The sequence below is a fragment of the Melospiza melodia genome, chromosome 4, assembly GCF_035770615.1.
Source record: "Melospiza melodia melodia isolate bMelMel2 chromosome 4, bMelMel2.pri, whole genome shotgun sequence".
Lineage (NCBI taxonomy): Eukaryota > Metazoa > Chordata > Aves > Passeriformes > Passerellidae > Melospiza > Melospiza melodia.
The window spans coordinates 12778503-12795776 of record NC_086197.1 but is presented as its reverse complement, the minus strand read 5'-3'; the positions used below and the strand labels follow the sequence as shown (position 1 = coordinate 12795776).

Below are 17274 nucleotides of genomic sequence, written 5' to 3'. Positions count from 1 at the left end.
AAATGGATCCTGTTTAATTACCTCTGATGACTTGATGGAGGGAAAAAAAGAGAAAAAACTAACTTCATTTGCAGGTGGTCACCTGCAAACAAAGTTAAGGTTTCTCTTTTCTTTTCCTTCCATCAAGTCACTAAAAATGAAACTCAAAACAAAAGAAATCATATAAATTAATAAATTATTCATGGCAGTTAGTTTGCCAAACATCAATCTATGCCATTTTCATAAAGATCCTAGCCCAGTTTCCTGGCCTGGTAATTACATTGTACCTACTTAGATTTCCCCTTCAGTTCGGCATTATGTATGTGTCTTTCTCTCTGAAAACTGTCTGACAAACCTGAAACTTGTCACTTTCAATGCTGGGTATAGCTTTGGGTTTTGCTGCAGGGCTCATTATTCCTCTACCCCTGTCAGCTTCATATTTATTTATGCTGAGAGTACTAAATGAAAGGAACTCAAACCATAGCATCGTTAAATCTAAAATTTCTAAGGTTTTCATACAATTAAATATCTTGCTGCCATTGAGTGTAAAGTTTTAGCCATGTCAAATCACCCAAACCAGCCCAGAAAGGACACTGACTTTGCCCAGCCTTCAAAAGCTGCTGCAGAGGTTTCCATCATTAGTTGAATTTCAGCCAGGCTACCCTGTGCAGCTCTGAACATTGCATCCTAATGCTGGGCTGGGGATTATCCACATGGCTTGACCCCAGGCTTTGGAGAAAGCTCACAAACATTTCAGAAGCTGCTAAAGGCTGTTCCTGCAGCTCCACCTTTTGGGAGCTGGGAATCAACCAGACTGCTTGAGATGGGGATTTCTTTACAAGAAAAGGACTTCACCTTGTTGTATTTGTGCTGACATTAATCTCCAAAATACAAAAATGAGCATTGATTCCTCACAGAAAGCTCTGTAATGTGTAGGCTGGAGATATTTTTACTCTGAATAGTTTCTCCTCAGTATCAGCAAGGAACCTGATTTATGCATCTACTTATAACAAGAATGTTTCCTTTCATCCTTTCTGCTTAAGAATCGCTTGGATTCTCTGTGCTGGATTGAGAGGTGCTCAAAGCACACCATGTGGAATATGACAGTATCTGGTCCACATCGAATTCAATAGTATTCCTGCTTGTTTGAGATGGATTTGGTTTCTAATCCTCCACTTGCAGCCTCAGAACAGACTGCAGCCCAGAGACTCCATGCCATGAGGTGTCAAATACCCCCAGCACTGTTAGGGGATTTCTGTGCTCCTTTGAGAGGCCAAATGATCCTGTCCCTCTTTGAAAGGGCCCAGCACACAGCACAAGGAGATGCTATCCTGTGCTGGTGGGCTGAAGATATTTGAAACATGCAGAAAGCATCCTGGATGCCATAAACCTCTAAAAGACTTGGATCTGGAATACAGCTCAAGTCTACTGAAAAAAGCAGGGGTGTGTTGGTGACTGACAAAGGGACTTATCCAGAGTCCATTGAAAGTTATGATACATATGGCTTGCACTGGGAATTGAACCAAAAGATAAAAAGATATTGTGGCAGTCAGGAGTGACCTTTAAGAGAAAGGAATCCCCCCCCAAAAAATGGTCTCACTTGTTGGTTCCAGGGACTTGGGGGATGAGTGAAAAAACAGCAACTCACAGATCAACAACATAAACCCATTTTTACCTCTTTTCACTCTTCCACCATGGATGAAGTTGCTTTGATGAATATCAGACATGTATTTACCTTTCATCACTTTTCACGTTCTAAACCTTGCCCTAGACTCAGCCTCTCTGTTTGAGGCTACTGAATATTATTTGTGCACAGGAGCAATTTGGTGTCCGTAATGATAGGCATGATTGTTAAACTGGCTTCCAGTGCCTTTGAGCCTGCATCCCTGCAGAATTGCAATTAAACACTTGACAAACCACAAGGCTATGCTAATCCCACTTCAAAAATTTCTGATGGCAAGGACAGCAGTCTGCCTTCCTTCTCCACTGAAAGATGGGGAGACCCAGCATTGCTCAGGCTCTCAAAAATACTCCTTTCTGCCTTCAGTTCAGTGGCTCGTGTTTCAGCTGCAACATTCTGCCTGAGCTGGCCATTGCTGTGTAACAAGCTCCTCTTTGTTCAGCCCTGCTACCTCATTTCTTTCTATTAGCCTTTAATCCCTGTCAGGGTTTCACCTTTGCAGCGATGAGGTCACAGCTCATGTTGATTGGGAAAGGAAATCCTGATGATTGTTGCTGACAGAAAGCTGATAATGCTGGTTTGGGCAGCAATAAATTCTCAGTCTCTAAATGAAGACTAATCTTTGAGCCAGAAATCACCTCTTTCAGTAGTTTTTTTGGGGCCTCATTCACAAATATTTTCCCATGCTCAAGCTGCCTGACCTTTGGAGCATTCAATGCACCTATGTTATTGTGCAGAACTGTTTTCCAGGGATCAAAACAAGCAGCCATCTATCAGTGAGAGGCAGGTGAAGTTATGAAATAAATCAATAGTGGTATTCTCATTGGGAATGCAGCACTTGAAGCTCTCTGTAGCCTCTGCAGCCCTAGGTGCCAAATTGCTCTCTGCTGCTGAGCCATTCCCTTCTATCAGCATTTTCATTTCTTCAAATAAATGTTGTTGTTAGAACCACTTATTTTCATTTTTTCAGGACAAAAGCACAACATGCAGAGAGATTAAAAAATGAAAAAGGGGTGAGCAGGAGTGGTTTGTGCTGTCAAATTCATATTGTTGCCTCAGACAGTGATTCAGTAAAGACAGTTTTAAAATAACCCTGAGCAATGCAGATGCTTCTTTTACAACATCATAAACACTTCCATTGGTATGGTTCACTGCCTTAAATCAAGTGGGATTTTGAACTGGCCCTTCTCTGCTGCAGTAACCATCACCTCAAATCCCTTGCACCTCCTGCAAGGACACAGCTCCTTGGGAGCAGCAGGGAATTTCACCATTGGCTGGACAAGGAGAGCTCTCCCGGAAATCCAGAAATTCTAATAATTGACAATACTGTCAAAACCTTATCTTCTGCACATTTTATTGTCTTTTTCTTTCTGTTCCTCCTGCCGCTCCCCAAAACCCATGTTCCATCAACACACTGCAATCTAATCTCCTCCCAGTGCCTTATCTACCTAGAAGAGCCTCATTGCCCCCAAATGTGCCTGCTTTGTGCTCTTATTCACTCCCAGACTGCCATATCCAGGCTCAATGCTCCCAAAATATGAAAAGCTGGTGGCTGAAAGCCTTGGCTCCCTCCCTGCCTGTTTTTGTCTCTCAGCAAGCTGTACTCACCCCTTTGATCAAAATAACCCTGGACTCTGGTCAGAATGCAGATTTGAACTTTACAAATTGGGTTTTCTCAGCTAACAAAGTGGGCATTTTTCTTCCTTTCCTCCCTGCAGTAACAGAACTCCCTGCTCCAACACACAGCTGGTAGCATTTTAGTCAGGCAATCCCTGTGTAATCCATCCTAATTTTTTTCTTCCTTCCACAGTGTGTTGGTTTTCCCAATGGCAAAAATCCACTATGGTCAAAATTCTGAATACAGGCTCCAGCAAGGTTCCTGAAGGAGGCAGTTCAGGCACCTGAACAGAGATGGGCAGTAGGGATTTGGGCTAGCTGTGATATATAGAAACCACCACTTCAATATTTGAGCTGGTATTCTCATCTTTGCAAGGACAAATCTCAGAATGTTTGTATGCTAATCCTCATGCCTACAGGTAACTACTTTATGTATCTTATACATGTCTGCATCTGTCTGCAAGTATCAGATTTTCCAATCCCTCTGTCAACTAAATGTACTGGCCTGTGGGTTAAACTCTTCAGAGCGGAGAGGGAAACTTTGTTCCTTTAATTGGTTTGACTTCAGGATTCTCTCCTATCTTGGTTTAGCAAAAAACTCCAGCATTAGCTAGAGGAGTTTAACTGGACTAAGACTCCTAAAGCTGCCTCACATCTGCAGTCAAGCCCCACTTTCCCAAATTCGCATCCCACTGCCAGGGGCAGCTCAGGAGCCCAAGGAGGGCCAGAAACAGCTGTGGGGCAGAGCAGTGCTCTCAGTGCGTGGAGAGTGAGCAGATACCTGGAAAATGCAGAAGTGAAGAGAGCAGAGCTGCTGGACCTGCTTTCCATTACCTGCCTGGGATGAGGTGAAATTCCTTAAATGCAGGAATATTATCTCTGCAAAGGATTGGGGTGGATAGTCTGGCTCTTGCTTCTGCCCATAATTTGTCAGCCCTGAGATGCTGGCAAGACAAAATAGTGCATAAATGCTTGGGGAAATACACTGCAGTGTAAAAATGAGACTCAGTGGGAGCACAGCATCATTCCTCCCACAGTCCCAGGGCTCTGCTCCAGGCTGATTCCTCTGGTTTGTGCTGGCTCCTTTGAGCATCTGGCCATGCTCTGCCATACTGCACAGCTCCATTTCACTGGGGCAGAAAAATGGGCGCATCCTGCAAAGAAGATGTGGGTGGAGGTATGCTAATTGCTGATGGATGAATTCCAAGTGGATGGCACTGATTTCTCCCAGACCAGATCAAGCTTCCTTCCATGCATTACAAAGAGCTTTTTGTGTGCAGCTTTTAACAACAAACACCTTATTTTGCTTTCCTTACAGATCTACTGCTAAAATGAACATGCATTATGGTTTTAAAGCCAGTTAATTTGGTTGAATTTGTAAAAATTTGTATTTCATATATCAAAATTTAAAAAGTTAAAGAAAAAGTAATCGTAATATTGCTGAAATGCATATCTAACCCATCCAAATTGGCATCCTAACTCTTACCACAAGTTAAAAAAAAAAAAAGGCAGCTGAAGGCATGGAAAATCCTTTAAGGAAGAAAACTTGGGATGTCAAGTACAGATCTGCTATTGTGCAATGCCATTTTAATCCACTAACACAACTAGAACCAAGTAAAGTCATGCAGCTCCTTCAGCTCTACTCTGAATTCATTATTCCCATTTCAAAATATAATCTCAGAGTAAGCACAGTCACAGCTCTGTGCTGCTGTAGGACACCTGCAATCTCTCAAGCAATATAGCTGAAGCCAGACTCCTGCAGCAGAACAGCCTGAGTGCCACATTTACATGGCCACCTGTGGAACAGAATCGCCTTGGATTTGGGAGATTTTGTATAAATAAATGCCCTTTCTTGGAACACAAACAGTTAATTTCAGCAGCCTTATAATAGCATTGGCTGCCTACACTTTTCCTTCAAACTCCATTTTCCATTCTAAGATTTCTTATCTTTTTATCAGCTTTTTGCTCAAAGTTTGTATGACAACTGTGACAGTGTTCACAGGGGTCCCAGGATGAGGGAAGAGATGAGGATTTGACTCCATGTTTCAGAAGGCTTGATTTATTATTTTATGATATATATTACATTAAAACTATACTAGAAGAATAGAAGAAAGGATTTCATCAGAAGGCAAGCTAAGAATAGAATAAGAAAGAATGATAACAAAGGTTTGTGGCTCAGACTCTCTGCCTGGGCTGTGATTGGCCATTAATTAGAAACAACCACATGAGCCAATCTCAGATGCACCTGTTGCATTCCACAGCAGCAGATAATCATTGTTTACATTTTGTCCCTGAGGCTTCTCAGCCTCTCAGGAGGAAAAATCCCAAGGCAAGGATTTTTCATAAAAGATGTCTGCAACAGACAACTAGGACCAGGCCCCCTTCAGAATATTTGGTTTATTCTAGAGATGACACATAATTGGTCCAGTCCAGTGTCTGAGCAGCAAAGGGCCTGGCACACCTGACAAACTGGGCCTCCAGGGAACTGAGAGGCTGCAAATGTGCCTGACCCACAAATCCCTCATGATTCAAGGCAGGAGGTGGGGATTTTGAAGGTCAGGCTGACACTTCAGGGCATGTTGTTTGGCAGAGAATTAAGCACTTGATGATGAAAACTTGAAATGGTTCAATATCAAAGAGCCTTGGTGAGATCTGATGCTTTCACCTAAAACATGGGCACCTAAAGTCTACCTGTTTGAAAAGAAGCTGCTGAAGCCTAAGGTATCCCTCTTATACAAGCATTTTCTCTCTTCCTTTCCCACAGAAAAGTGCTTCTGTTTCCATCAGTGAGCTCCACAGTGACCTGGGACAATTCCACCCACTGGCTTGTGATAAAGCCCAGCCATGGATGCTGATAACACATGGCTAATAATAGGCCAACAGGACAAATCCTGTGAGACTAGGAATAATGCAGCTTGGTGCTGACAGGGTGAGTGGCAGTACCTCTTTTCAAGTGAGATTTATTGACTGCAAGCTCAAGGTGGAAAGGATGCAGCTCATTCATCAGTGACTTTCTTCCACTGTTTCATGAGTGATTGCTCTGCTGTCTAGGTTAGTTGTGTTTGCTTGATTTATATTGCCTTGGACTCTTATAAAATAGTGGCATTTCTATTCCTCAGTCTCAGCTGAAGGGTCAATACCATGCTCAATTTGCTGCAAGTTTTACATTCATAATCTCTGGTTTAAATTTAAGTATGGGCAGTGGGAAAACACAATGTTACTTTCTAACAAGTTAATATATTTTATTTTCATGTTCTAGTCACAGAAAGATGGCATTAAAAATGCCTTTCTGCAAATACCTTAGCACATACTTTTTTATTTGTTATACAGCCAAATTTTGAGATTAAGAGGTAGATAATAAAAAGCACTGACATACCAAAATACCACAGATAGCTAATCTGCCTTGACTCCTATGACAATGTAACTAGGCATCTGCAGATCTTCAGAAATCTGGCCATGTGGAAAACAGCTTTGGATCCATAGAGCCTGTCAAATATTTCTTGGGTTCCCCCCTCTCAAGAGTTTCAGTTTTGGTAAATAAAAAAATACAGTTGATATGTTATAGAGGATCTAATGCATTAAGCATTGTGGAGGAATCAAAAAGAAAACAGAGGTTAGGGAGAGAGCTAGCAAAAGATGTTCAGTCACTAATGAAATTCACTGGTCAAAACAAATTCAGGCCATGAGCTGCAACTCAAAGAGAATAAAAGAAACTTGTGTGGACAAGATACACATGCAGGGTAACTTCAAATACAGATGCTACTCAGTTATTTTAGTGTGATGCATTTCTGAGGCAGACCCAAGGCTGCACTCACCCAAAGGCTCCTTAATTGATCACGAGTTCAGTTTCATGAACAATTACCAGCTACAAACAGAGCAGTTTACATCAACCCAGTGGCTTACATGATATACCACTGCTGAAGAGAGGGTTTCCAGATCCTGCCTCACTGACTGTGTGTGCCTTGTGCCCCTGCCCAGGTAAGCCCATGCCCATGGAACTCTGCCTTAGTGGCTTTCTGACCCCATCCCAGTGAGCAGATCTGGGAAATCTTGTGGGTTTAGGGAAAAAAACAACCCAGCAGCTCATTTTCTCAGTGCCCTTCAATGGGAGCAATCTTGTAGCCACCCACACCTATCAGATAACTGCACTTGGCCAGGCATCAAAACCAAAGCCTCAGCCACCAGTGATTTCAGTGTAACCTCTGCCTGGGAGGAGCTCAGGGAAGCCCACAAGTTCTCAGAATGCAGAAATACTCCTTTCCTGCTTGCTAACACACTTTCCTGCCCTTCCCACCCCCATGACCACCTTTCTCTGGGCTCTGACACAGAAGCAGCAGCTCCACAGCACAGTAATTAGAGCAGAACATCTCATTTCTCCTTGACTGGCACAGTTATCTGCATCTGAAATACTCTTTCAATACTCTTTCCATATTCCCAGGTGCTCCCCATTTGAGAAATTAAGGAGGGGAAAATGGAATAAGGGGTCAGGTGTAAATCTTAGGGGAGAGTAAAAAAGAATTGTAATCATAAACATTTAGAGAGCTCAGTAGCCAGAGATTCTTCCACATTGTGGATTCTTCTACGGTGATTTGGAAAAAATCAAGCTGCTTGTACGAGTTGAAGAAACAGCACTAAAATCGATCAGTGCATGTAATTCAAGACAAAATGAAACTCACTCACTGTTGCTAAAGAAAGCAAAGTTTACCATGACTTGTCAACTGATGAGGTCTGATAAAAAAAAAAGAGTAGGAGATTTAGTGGCTGCAAATGAGATCCCTGATCTGTAAGATGTAAAGTGCATCATAGGTTGAAGGCTTGACAGTTCATTTTTCTTCAAGGTTTTGGCAGCTGTTTTACAAACTACTTCATCCTCTCAATACCACAGAAAATCTGGTGCTTCCTGGTAGAGCTGGACAAATGGTCACCAGCTCAATAGGTACAAATGTATACAATTTTTCCACTTTGGAAGGGAAAAACCCATTTTTTTTCTAATTTCTAGCTTCTAGACAGCTGGCCACAGTTCAAGCACCATTTAGTACTTTCTGGCTAGCCTTAGTTAAACACATATTTGTAATTTTCAAAACCTGAACTGCAGTTACAGAGTTATGATGGTATCCATTACAGTAGTGCCTTTTTATTGTTATTACAATTTATTCTCAAAATTTTGGCAGTATTAGGACAATTTGACAATGTATAATTTAACTTACCTCACATCCAGAGTCAGGGATGGTTGTTCTCATCAGGTCCAAGGTCAATCGCGGGCTGGGCTCAGATAAAGTTGGTTTTGGCTTTTCCTGAGTGGAGGAACCCAAAATCTTTTATCAGCTCTCCCCCCAGTCACGGTATGACCTGCATCAGATCTCACTCATGTGAGAACCATCAGCTAATGACAAAACAAAAAACCTTAACACCATCTTAGGGATCTCACTCATGTGAGAACCATCAGCTAATGACAAAACAAAAAACTTTGGGGTTTTTGTTAACCACCATCTTGGGGATCAACCTGCAAATGTTGCTTTGTGAGCATGGCCAGGCCAAGATACCCATCATCCAAGGTGTGATACACCACAGCTGCTTTCCTTTGATGTCTATTGGTTTTTACCTTTTTTATTTCTTTTATATATTCTTGGTATTCTTCATACATACATTTGGAGCTCTGTAGGTTATTATTGCATTCATAGCTAGTTTTCCCAGTAGTTTTCCCTGCCCCTTCCCTAGGCAGGAACACAAAACAATTCCAGAGCTCCAAGCCCTGGGGGTACAAGGCCTCTATCCTGTCTTGGTTTTTCCCAGGTACTAAGCCTGAAAACAGCTCTTTGAGACACATTTTCATAAATAAAATACAGCTAGAACCAAGTGGAGGGGTGGAGCTCCAGAGAAGGGGCTTGACTTGGGGGAAATTGCATCACCATTGTCCTCCTCATTGGTGCTTTTTATCAATTATGCTAATCTCCTGAAACCTATAAAAATGTATGCACCCCTGTGGGAGTGGACTTTTGTGGACATTCTTCCATAACTGCTCCTGGATCTCCAATAAACATCCACTCTTATGTTACCTCCTATACTAAAACTCTCTTGAGTTTCATTTCGAGGTTGAAAAAGGCATCGCCTTCCATTTGATTTATTGGTTTTTCATATGAATGGGGTGACTCACCTTCCATCACAGCAGTACCAAAGCCAGACTTACGGATCACACAGACAATGGCAAAGGGAACTGATGCTTGGTTTAAGCTCTGTTGAAGCCCACCTAGCTGGGAAAAGCTGTCCAAGGTGATAAGAACACCATGAGCTGATGAGGTGTCAAGAGTGTGACTTGGGAGATGAGTTCTCAAGCTGAGATGGGTAAGAAAAAGGCAATGTGGGCATGGCATGAACATCTCCATTCCTGCCCAGCACGTGAATACAAACATAAATACAATTTTCCTACACAATGTGGCTTAACACCAGCACAGAATATTGAAAAGTCATGTGCCAGCATCCCTGTAAAAGCCATTTCTGTAACACTGAATGCAAAGAGGGCTGCTAGGGGCTGGTGCTCACAGAAACATCCCTCAGAGCTCACTCTTGTTTTCTGCCACAGCTGGCACCTGCTATTTTCTGCATCAATAACACCCTCCCAAACACAGCCAGACCACAAACACACATTTAGAAAGTAAAGGTAGCAGGATCACAATGACCTTAAAGTTCATCCAGTGCCAATCCCTGCCATGGGCAGGAACACCTTCCACTATCCCAGGTTGCTCCAAGCCCCTTCCAGCCTGAACTTGGGCTTTCCAGGGATGGGGCAGCCACAGCTTCTCCCAGCAGCCTGTTTCATTCTTAGTGCCAAAGACGACCAAGGGGGTCTGGTTTGAGTGGGAATATGTATATGATGAATTTGCTTACAAAAGCTGTATCATATAATTTTCCTGGGAATCAGAAACCATGGCATACTTTGGAGTATTTCCCATCTGACCTTCTTTATTTCCTCATATCTTAACAAACATAACAAACTGAAACATGGAGTTATTTCTTTTCTGTTCTGTAATAAAAAAGATACAGTATTTTTATGCCTAGAAAAAACATTAAACATTCATTTATTGGTGAGATTTTCATTATGTAATTACATATGCCTTAGTTTTGTGCATAGGAAATGTACAGTTTAACATGCTGATTTTATTACCAATTTTAAAAAGGCATGGAGCTTTAAAACAGATAGGAGATAAAGTATGAATTTCCCATGTATTGCTGAGTACAGGTGAGATTGGAATTGAAGCAATATGCTGTGTTCCTGTAACAGATTAATTTCAATGAGAGGTACTTGTTCAATTAGAATCAATCTTACAATCAAATAATAAGTACAAAAAAATATGAGTATTTTTTTAATATGTGCATGTTAGTCTGTAAGTATTTCTAATTCATTTTGCACTTCCTCTGGTGGCTGCAGCTGAATGGCACTTCTTAAATATCCAGGCTGAATTTTTCAGGAATAATTAGCAGTTCTGGGGACCTATTCAGAGGACCCAAACCTATTTATCACTCTCTGACATCCCTCTTCAAGGTAGTTAATTTGAGATGAAATTATTAATCCTTATCCAACTTCTTCCATCCAAAGACCCTATATACTCATCCCAATGAACTCTGACATCTGTTTTGTTACACAGCCTCTCACCCAGGTTATCTGGCCAAGGAGATCTGTCCAAACATTTAGAAAAGTTTTAAATTTCACCAGGCAGCTGAGCAGTTTTATACACTACATATTTATACAAACAACTACATCAGGCTCACTTAACTTGCTCAGCCCTATGTCTAAGTCAACGTAATAGCTTGTTATTTGTCTTAAACTATAAACCAAATATTTAAAAAAACAAAACAAAAAACAAACAGAACAAAGAACACTATTGGGTTTTAGAAACAAGAATATGACATGATAGCTTGTGGTAATGTTTCAGGCTGGAGCCCTGTACTCAGAACCAGTACTCGGACACGAAGATGTGCACGTTGACGATGTTGCGGTGGGACACCACCCCGCCCATGACATAGTTCATCTCCAGCTTCAGGATGGCGTGGAAAGGTCCAATGATGGGCCTCACCTGGCGAACCACACCTGTGGGGACAGAAATGGGTGGCTCAGATTAGCAGATCTAGTTAAGTCTGGAGGATCTGCACCACTCTTGGTGTTCAGTACAGCCCAGAGAAAGGTATTTTACCTATTGTGCCTGTAAATAGCTTGCAAAAGAAGTATAAAACACAGCTTTTGAGTCAAAATATCTGGAAGATCTATAATGAGAACTCAAGTGTTGCAAATGGCAAAGCTCTCCTCTATATTCTGAAATCAGTATTTATTTTTACCTTTATCAAATATCTGGAAGATCTATAAGGAGCACTCAAGTATTGCAAATGGCAAAACTATATATTCTGAAATCAGTTTTGGTTTTTTTTACCTTTTATCTGGAGACATAAATTCAGTAAGCATGCTGTGACACTGGTTTTACATAGTGCAGAAGGAGATTTCCCTGGCTAACCCAGAACATACATTGCTCAGAGGAGTACATGAGCACAGCTGGGAACTCCATGCAATTCCTGGGATTGTGTTGAAAACTCCATTTCATTTGGAACAGTAGAAACTACCTGTATTGCATCAGTAAAATCAACAATTCCCCTGTGAACAGCAGGTGACACCAATCTGTAAATTATTAGTGTGCTGAGTCATGGATGGACAACCCCACTGGACACAACAGGAATGAAGTTTAATGAGGAAAAGGGGCCATCTCTGCATCTGCTCCCCTGTCATCCTCAAGTGAATGGTGGCCATTCCTTTGCCAGCATTGGAGTTTGATAAGTGTGGTGTTTGTAAGGGTCCCCAGGACATTTACATTCTTGTAATGAACTTTCTCGTGCACTTTATGTAAATAACTTATTGTTTTGCATTCTTTTATGGAGGAGGAGAAATTTGATAGACTATTGGTTTGTCCAGTGTCATTGGAGAGGTGGCACTGTCACCCTCCAACCCACTGTCACTTTTGGAAATCTATAAATGTTGGAGTCAGAAATTAAACACTCTCTTTTTTGCCTTAGAGAGCTGTGTGTCATTTTATTTCATGTGACAGGAGAGGACCCTGGGGAGGCACATCTGGGTCTGTGCCCTGATGAAACGTGGCTACACAGAACAGTGATGCAGCTTCAGACCTACAAAGCAAAGTCAACACAACCCTTGCCATTGATTCCAAAGGCTCCAGATGAAGTTATAAACATATTATCACTTCTTGTTTATTTTCTAGGCCTGGTGTTAACATAGTAGGCAGCTACCAAACTGCTCTCAGCTGATAAGGATGTCCCCAGATGTCAAAATCACATGAAGCCGAGGTCAGTCCCTTTAGGGTAGCATTTAAAGCACTTTACTACAACACATCACCAAATAATATATAATACATAGGCACAGGGAGTCTGGTAGGGATCCCAGACATGTCCCTCTGGCAACAGACTGCTCTGACAGGCAGTTTGATTCAGAAGGAAACGCAGAGTTTAAGGAAGGATGGTTTGAGATCCCCTCCTGCATGCTGGGGATTATGATGGAGTCCCAGCTGAGCTCCTGCAGCTGTTCCCTACCCACCCTCTGGCCTGAGATCTGATGGGAGACATAAACATTTCCTTATGCAGCCTGTCAGCACCTTTTCCTGAGGCAGTGATGGCATTACAGTTCTGTCCTGTTCAAACACTAACTAATATCTTCAGCATGCAGTGAAACTGCAAATTTCTCACCACAGTCACTCTGCCTGCCATATTTGATGAATACCTTCTTAAGCATCCTGCCCCCTAAAATCTATATGCATATATATACACTTGTATTTTATTTTTTAATTTCTTTAGCTTTCTTGGCTGCTCTCCTATACCTTATAAAAATGCCTGGGCTTGGCAGATGATGTATTGAAACAGAAAAACCTTGCTGAAATTGCTCTCCCTTTAGGGTAGCATTCAAAGCATTTTGCTAACAGCACATCACATTATTGCAGGCACTGCTCTAAATGAGAACCACGGAAATGCACAGCACTGAAATCACTCAGTGCTGGCAATCTTTAACCAACCCCATGAGCAGCTCCTGCAGTGACCACCAAGCCCTAGAGAGCAAAGGCTGCTTTAGTTTTGGTTTAGCAATCCTGTTATAGCATTCTACACTTTCTGCACCACTCCGCTGGTTTACTCTGCTCTAGAGGTGGGATTGCAAATGGTGTTTTCTCTGCTGTGCTGTGCCACAGCATGGCAAACATTCACACCCTACATTAATGAAGCATTCAAAGCATTAGTAACCTTCTCATTGGTGTTGGGATGCACCCTGTTAACAGGCAGGGAAAAGGGTGCAATGAGCAAACACTGCAGGCCATGTGGCAGTGCCTTTTCACACAGCTCTCTTGCTGCAGTTTTAAAATCCAGCTGATAAAATGGCTTGAGAAGTGAATGCCACACATGCTGACAGCTATATTGAAGAAAGAAATGGAGGGAATGTAGAAAGAAACAATACTCTGACCATAGTTATTTCTACAGTTTGTTGTGCCAATGTTCTAGATGGTCTTGAAATCATCACCACTGCATGAACTATTTCCCTTCTCTCCCATTAAATTAATGAGGATGATACAGGATGATACAGTGGATGTGTAAGGATGCATTAATTCTGAATAAGTAGAATGAAAAAAAAAAAACAAACAAAAGAGGAGAAACCCTTGAAATATTCTTCGGGACAAAACCATATGAGAGGTTTGCTGCTCTTGGCAGATTCACTCCTTGAGAGCTTTGCATTTTTGTTTTGTGACAAGTGCTAAAATGGAAAACCTGAGTGTTTTTCTTCACCAAACTCAAGGACAAACGCAGCTGGGAACCCTGCAAGATGCTTTCTGTGTCTGGTTCTCTCCTGTCTCAAACCTTTCACATCTCCTACAAGGGAGGCATAGCTCTGCCAGGCCCAAACAAGGCCAGCAGTGCCTTGGGCTCAAACAAAAAGACCAAAAAATAAAAATCTTGAGGTCTAGGCCTGGTCCATGCACTTCCCTGGATCCTTTCTGGCCTTCCTGGAGATTGCAGTGACATTTGCCTTTTTCTATGGGAACTTTTGATCACCACAGTCTTTTAAAGATACCTGAGAGTGCCTTCCAATGACATTGGTCAATTCCCTCAGCACTTCTCCCTCAGCACCCATGGACTTGGTCATTCCCAGTTCAAATGTTCCCAAACCTGAACCTCCTCCACTGTGGGTGAGGATTTCCTGCTCCATATCTTCCTCTTGCTCTGAGAGCCCCAGGATTTCTGAAGGCCAGTCTCACCAGTAAAGTATGAGGCAAAGAAGGCATTGAACAATTTAGCTTTTTCCATGTTTTTGTCACCAGTTCTCCTGCCCTATTCCTGCCACCATAGGCAGCCTCACAGGCATTATTTTCCTCCACTCCTCTCCAGTTCATGTCAGTGCCTAAAGGAACAATCTAGCTGTCAAACTGCAGGCATTTCCCAGACCACCAGATATCTGTCTGCTTACTTCAGAAAGTTAATTTATACTTGAGATTCTTTCATTTCTCAAAAGCCAAATAGATTTTTTCTTTTTTTTTTCTTTTTTTATTTTTTTTTTTTGTTTTGTATGTATGTGAAAGCTTTTTATATTTCTCTCCATTATTTGTCACAATAACAATGTGGCTCCTGCTATGCTCTGTAGTTTCTGATATAATGTGTTTTATTAATAAGTGGCTGCTTTTTGTAAAATGAAATATTTCTTGCTAATCATCACTTCAGGCATCAAATCTTATTCAGAAAAATAGCTCTGAAGATATCATTAATCCTTAAGATGCCACACCTGACAAACGTAACTACAGTGAAAGGATTCAGAAAACTCATTAATCAAAATACAAGTACCAAAATAGATTTTCTCATGCTTTGAAGTATATTGCCCTCATAACATTGTGAATTGAATTGAACTTCATTCAAGTTTGATGGTGAACACTTCACAAAATAAAAGTTTTGGAGAATCAAGTCAGAGCTGGATGTTAACAAGGTTTCCATGCTGATGGAGAACTGCTTCACAGAAATGTGGCTGGCTGTACAAATCTTTGCTGAACTATCTGGGGATAAGATTTTCAAAAACATACTTCTCAGACATGAACATCCCAGATCTTTATTTAGGAAAAAGCCTGTTTTTCAACTATTGAGCAACCAAGTGCTTATAAAACACTTCAGAATCCAGTTTGGCCACATAAAATTCACTTTTACGAGCTATATGACACTCGGGGTAATTTCACTGTTGGTTTAAGCTGCTCAAAAATAGTGGTCCTGTTATATCCTCCACCCCTTTCCTTGGATGAACACCTGGAAGAAGCAAAACCACAGCCTGGCACACAAGCACTCTCTGACCACAGGGTGGAGTGTGGGCTCAGGGGTGGGCAGGAGAAGGGGATTTCCCTCTGGAGCAGCCACAGAGCTTCACAACACTGAGCACAACATTCCCCTGCTGGGAATAGAAGGGCAGCAGTGATTTCTGCATTATTCAACAGATCAAAAATTTAGGATTCGGTTTGTTATGAATTCAACAACTCCATCAAGATTAATTTCATTAACCCTTGGGCTTCTCTAGAAATCTTTGATTGCTAAAATGCATCAAATAAAGAGGCCATAAAGAGGTGTCATCACATTAACACGTTTTTGGGCCAGAAACAAACGGTGAATATTTTCGAAGCTATTATCTGCCATTTTGGATCATATGGAGCCTTGGTATTATGAAAGAATTTTTTTTTAAATCTTTGATTTTACTGAGGTTTGGCTAGTTTACAAATGCTGTGATCTTTATTAAGGACACTAAATAACTTCAGAGGGATGTGCTCTTATCTTGGTTTGGCAAACTTGAAGTGCTTTTAGATGTCTGGTTTGCCTTCCTGCCAAACCTGGCAATGGGTTTCATTGTTGACAGTGCTGTGAAATCACTCATGCCTAAAATGCAATAACTGTACTTGAAGTAGCCTCATTAAGAAATAGTTTCCATCATATATTTTTAATCTTTCCTCTTCCACCTTTAGGAATGTGAGATGCTCTATGTATCTAGAAGAGCCTTACACATTTACTAAAACAGGTGGAAAAATTTCAGCAATGAATGTCCAAAAAGTTCAAAATCACATATATCAGCCTCCTGCTACTTTATTCCCAATATCTTATTTCATGTGAGAGTGGCTATGTTCACCCTGCCTGTCTCACAACCACATTATTCCAATTCAGCCACACTTGGGTCCGCTTGGGCAATTAATTATTGCAACCCTTGTGATAAAAGCATTTCTTGGCAAAGACCACAGTTATGGCACACAGCATGATGTGGCTCTGTGGTTTGATTTACCATGGAAGAAAAAGAACTTAATCCTGAGGCTGTGACACAGAAGCCCCTATGGAGTGCTCAGTCATCACCCTGAGGCAGCAGCTCTGCTTTTCCTGCTTGCAGAATTCTGACAAGGAAGTTTCCTTTAATGTGTGTCAATTTCTGACCAGTTCTCAAAGGCTAAAATAAGGGTTCACTTCACCACATTTTTCCCCTTAAAGAACAAAAGGTAAGGTAGGGTTGTTTTTAAGTGAGCCAGGCATCTGTGTGTCATACTGAGAAAGATTTAGGATACACCTTGGGTCTTGTCTTCCTTTTCCATTTTTATGGGGAGTGTAGGTGCTGCTGCATGAGTAAGATGGTTGCTATCAACACACAGATTTGGATATAGCAGCAGAAGCACTTGAATCACAGAATTATTAAGACAGGAAAAGATTTTCAAGACCATTAAGTCCAACCTTTGACCAACAACTAAAGCAGAACACTGGGTATCACATCCAGTCATTAATCAATTGCACATATATTTCACATTTGGATATCATCATAAAAGCAGGTCTTTGACTGCTGTGAACTGGGGCAGAGCACCTCAGAAAGCTGGATTCACACAGACATCTCTCGGAGGAGCTGCTATAGTATGTTTCTTGGTGTACTGGATTTCAAATCTGGCTTTATTTGCTCA

The 17274-nt window shown here is 41.5% G+C and overlaps 1 protein-coding gene across 2 annotated transcripts in view; it reads right to left on the bottom strand.

The window, feature by feature from the left end:
- Positions 1-10217: 10217 nt before the first annotated feature.
- The window catches only part of FBLN1 (fibulin 1), a 63588-nt gene continuing 56531 nt past the window's right edge, over positions 10218-17274 (bottom strand). For both annotated transcript variants that reach the window (XM_063153941.1, XM_063153940.1), the window contains exon 17: positions 10218-11363. In XM_063153941.1, coding sequence (XP_063010011.1) covers positions 11224-11363 — 140 coding nt within the window. In that variant the 3' untranslated portion in view covers positions 10218-11223. The remainder of the gene's footprint in view (positions 11364-17274) is intronic.